This window comes from Nannospalax galili, unplaced genomic scaffold (genome assembly GCF_000622305.1).
Source record: "Nannospalax galili isolate Female #2095 unplaced genomic scaffold, S.galili_v1.0 scaffold77, whole genome shotgun sequence".
NCBI lineage: Eukaryota > Metazoa > Chordata > Mammalia > Rodentia > Spalacidae > Nannospalax > Nannospalax galili.
This window is the reverse complement of record NW_008341457.1, coordinates 3,938,999-3,940,904: the sequence shown is the minus strand read 5'-3', so window position 1 is coordinate 3,940,904 and position 1,906 is coordinate 3,938,999. Positions and strand designations below refer to the sequence as shown.

General features: G+C 58.9%; 1 protein-coding gene across 1 annotated transcript in view; it reads right to left on the bottom strand.

Annotated features, from left to right (window-relative positions):
* The window catches only part of Shc2 (SHC adaptor protein 2), a 28,411-nt gene extending 28,372 nt beyond the window's left edge, over nucleotides 1–39 (bottom strand). Inside the window, exon 1 of the mRNA XM_029565507.1 lies at nucleotides 13–39. Coding sequence (XP_029421367.1) covers nucleotides 13–39 — 27 coding nt within the window. The remainder of the gene's footprint in view (nucleotides 1–12) is intronic.
* Nucleotides 40–1,906: the final 1,867 nt, after the last annotated feature.

Genomic DNA, 1,906 nt, shown 5'->3' with positions numbered 1-1,906 from the left:
GGGCTCGGGCGCCGCGCGGCCACCGGGACCCTGCGTCATGGCCGCGGCCACCGAAAAGTCCCGGCTGCGCCTGGCGCCGAGCCGCGCGCTCCTCCCCGCTGGGTGATGTCACCGCCCGGCGCAGCGCGCAGCCGCGGGGGGCCGCGCCCCCGGGACCCCAGCCCCGGACCAATGCAAGCTGCTGGGAGGGGCTGACCTGTCACCCTCTGAGCCATGGGGAAACTGAGGCTTAGTGCGAGGGTGAAGTCACAGTAAAGAAACTGAGGCTTGGGGTAGCAGAGGCGGGGCGAGGCAGAAGCCTCCAACCCCAGGGTCTCCCTCACAGCTGTTCCAGCTGGACCCTGCCCTACTTTACTGCTGAGTGGTGAAACTGAAGCCTGGGGAGGGAGTCACAATAAGGGATGAAACACAAGGTTCTAACCTCAGGGTCTCCCCTCGCCGTTGTTCCAGCTGGACCCTGCCCTACTTTACAGCTGCGTGGGGAAACTGAGGCCTGAGATTGCAGGAACACAAGCCTCCCACCTTAACCCCCGCCTCCCCCCCCACACACCATTCCAGCAGGATTGTGCCTAACGTTACTTCGGGCGGGGCAGAGGCACAATAGGGAAACTGAGGCCCAGAAATGAAGTAAGCGTTCCAGACATGGTTAGGCTGCATCTGGAGGGTGTCTGAGCCTGGGCATGGGAGGCCTGTGGTGTCTGTTCCCAGTTTCAGTTTCCCAGACTGTAAGCCAAGGCCTGGACTAGAGCCCTGTCCTCCCATCCGTTTCTGAGGTCTTTGTTAGAATCGCATGCTCTGAACTCTCCTGCCTCCCAGATCTGTGACCTACCCTGTCCCAGCCTCAAGAGACCTCAGAGATGCCTCACTCAGACCCCAAGGGGAAGTCCTTCTGTGAGGGAACAGGGTGTCACAATCACCCTGTCTCTGTCCTCCTGTCCTGCCTAGGACAGTCCTTCTGGGAAACAAAGAGGGTTGGGTGGGGCAGGTGAGGAGGAGGGGTTAAGGCTGGCAGGATCAATAGTAAGAGATGAGATCATAGCCAGGGAAGGGGTGGAGGGGGAGGCTCTGGCCACCACAGGCAGTAGCCCAGTGTTGGGGAGGAGCCTAGCCAGATCTCTGCAGACCTGGCTGTCTGCTGGGGATAGGGGCAGGGAGGTGCCTGCATGGTGGCTCTAAGGGTTGTGGTCTGGAAAGGGCCTGTGTGGAATCTGTCTGGGTCCCAGTATGGACCATAGTATTCTAGATCTGGGTGTGTGTTCTGGTGTATCCCAGGTTAGGGGTCTCTGGACTGTTAGAGCTACAATACAAAAGACAATACTTCAAAATTCTACATATCCTTCAAAGCCCAGCCTGACAGTCACCCTCTCCAGGAACCTTCCTGGTCCGACATTCAAAACCCAGGCTCCATCTCTGACTTCCCAGAGCCTGGGCCCCCAACTGTCTCATCTAAATCCCATGAGGTTTGCAGAGCTGGACAGCAGTGTGGTATGAATAGAAAAGTTAAAAGGCGTGCAGTGCTGACAGTCTTTTGGTAGAGGAGATGTTTATTGGCAAGCAACTCGGGGTGGGGGGGCAAGGCCACCTCAGGCGGGTTTGCCAGCCTCATCTGCAGAAACCCAAGTGGGCTGGACACCAAATTCGAGGACACTCAGCTTCAGTCCAGCCATGGAAAGGAGCCCTTCTCCCAGCCTGGCCTAGCCTTGCCTGACCTGGGAGGAGAGACTGGGGCCTTGGGAGGAGGCTCACCCTGCACCCTGTAATGGGGCTTTGGGTCACAGCCCCCAGGGACAGGAGGATCAGGTGGCCTCAAAGGACCTCAGACTGCAGAAGGCTCTTGCCTGCACCCCTAGATCTGTGAGGAAAACAAGGCTCAGAAGGGGGTCCGGCTTCCCGTGCCCTCTAGCCA